Raw genomic sequence first — 1,788 nt, 5'->3', positions numbered from 1 at the left:
CTGCTGCTGCTGCTGCTGCTGTGTGTGCGCACACAGGGGGCAGCCTGTACTGGCTGCTGCACGAGCAGCGAGCTCCGCTGCTGCTGCGGCAGCGGCTGGCGATAGCTCTGCACTTCGTGGCGGCGCTGCAGTACCTGCACTGCAGGCCAACGCCCATTGTGCACAGAGACATCAAGTCCCTCAACATTGTGGTCAGGAGTCTAGCTGCAGCAGCAGCAGCAACAGCAGCAGCAGCAGCAGCAGCAGCAGTAGTAGCAGTAGCAGCAGCAGTAGCAGCAGCAGTAGCAGCAGTAGCAGCAGTAGTAGCAGCAGTAGCAGCAGCAGTAGCAGCAGCAGTAGCAGCAGCAGTAGCAGCAGCAGCATCATTCCTTCAGGTGGAGGTACCCTCTAACAGCAGCGGGGCCAGGGGGCCGCAGCAGCAAAGCTTTTTTGTTTTTTTTTTTATTTAAATTATATAAAAATAAAATTTATGAAAAAAATAAAATTTATGAATTTTGTTGTACTTGTGTTCTGCGCTGCGTTGCATGCAGCTGGATGGGGCTGGCAACGCGAAGCTGTGCGACTTCGGGCTGGCAGCAGAGGCGGATGTGCCCAGTGCTGCAGCTAGCAGCAGCAGCAGCAGCAGCAACAGCAGCAGCAGCAGCAGCCGCAGCCTCACCGCCTCTATGCGCCTCATCCTCCCTAAGGAGCCGCTGCAGCCCGCGGGCTCCCCGCGCTACATGCCGCCGGAGTTGGCGGCTGGAGGTTCGTCCTGCATCAGCACCCTTGTACTAGCTAGCCAGCTAGGTAGCTAGCTAGCTAGCTAACATAACAGCTACTTCTCTGGCTGGCTAGCTAGCTAGCTGGTCGAACGTCTAGCTGGCTAGCTAGCTAGCCGGCTACCTCCCGTGTTATTGAGGGGGCAAGAGGAAGTTAGATAGTTGACTATATGATATCTCTGTTTGACGATCTCTCTCCAGCTAGCTAGCTAGCTAGCTAGCTAGCTACCTAGCTAGCTTGCTAGCTAGCAAGCTTGCTAGCTAGCTAGCTAGCTGTGTGTTGTTCAGTTTGTACTGTTGGGGGTTTGGTGGTGGTTGTGTGTGCACAGTGGCGACGCACCTGGACCCTTCTCTGGATATCTGGTCCGCTGCATGCGTTTTGTTGGAGTTGTTTGGGGGCCCGCTGCCGTACCACCGCTGCCAGACCTTTGAGGAAATACAAAAACAACATGCAGAGAGAGTGGTGAGCTGGCCCCTTCTCCCTATCCCCAGCAGCAGCAACAGCAGCTGCTGCAGCAGCTGCTGTTGCTGCTGCAGCAGCTGCTGCTGCAGCTGTGTTTGGACTTAGAAGCAGCTGTTTTCGTCTAGTGTCTGTACAGCAGAAAAAGCTCTAGTGACTCAGAGCACTCATTGTGTTTTTTATTTAATTTATATCGTCTACATTCTGCTTTTTATTTCATTTAAATAGTCTTAATCTTTTTTTTTTATTTCGCTTTTTTATTATAAATGTTTTTTTTTATTTATTATAAGAAGAAGACAGCAGCTCTCCTCTGTATGATTGAGAAAGCAGCAACCAGCAACACTACAGTATTTTTGTGTTTTTTTTTTTTTTTATTTTTTTTTCATTTGTTTTGTTTCTTTGTACTAAAAGGATTATTTCGAGTGAATGACATGAAAGTATTACACTTTCTATGTACTAGGGTTTAGGGTTTAGGGTTTAGGGTTTAGGGTTTGTGTTCTCTGCAGCTGCCTACATTTCCCCCGAATCTCCCCGCCCCCTTAGAGCAGTTGCTGCGTTGTTGTTTGTCGT

General features: G+C 49.9%; 1 protein-coding gene across 1 annotated transcript in view; it reads left to right on the top strand.

The window, feature by feature from the left end:
• EMH_0033980 (uncharacterized protein) overlaps positions 1-1,788 on the top strand; it is a gene marked incomplete at both ends in the record, with an annotated part of 11,182 nt that overhangs the window by 7,822 nt on the left and 1,572 nt on the right. The window contains 3 exons of the mRNA XM_013494809.1: positions 37-380; positions 531-744; positions 1,088-1,221. Coding sequence (XP_013350263.1) covers positions 37-380; positions 531-744; positions 1,088-1,221 — 692 coding nt within the window. The remainder of the gene's footprint in view (positions 1-36; positions 381-530; positions 745-1,087; positions 1,222-1,788) is intronic.

This window comes from Eimeria mitis, genomic scaffold, assembly GCF_000499745.2.
Source record: "Eimeria mitis Houghton genomic scaffold, Emh_scaff1296, whole genome shotgun sequence".
Classification (NCBI taxonomy): Eukaryota; Apicomplexa; class Conoidasida; order Eucoccidiorida; family Eimeriidae; genus Eimeria; species Eimeria mitis.
The sequence above is the reverse complement of the archived record's forward strand: the minus strand, read 5'-3'. Positions and strand labels throughout refer to the sequence as shown.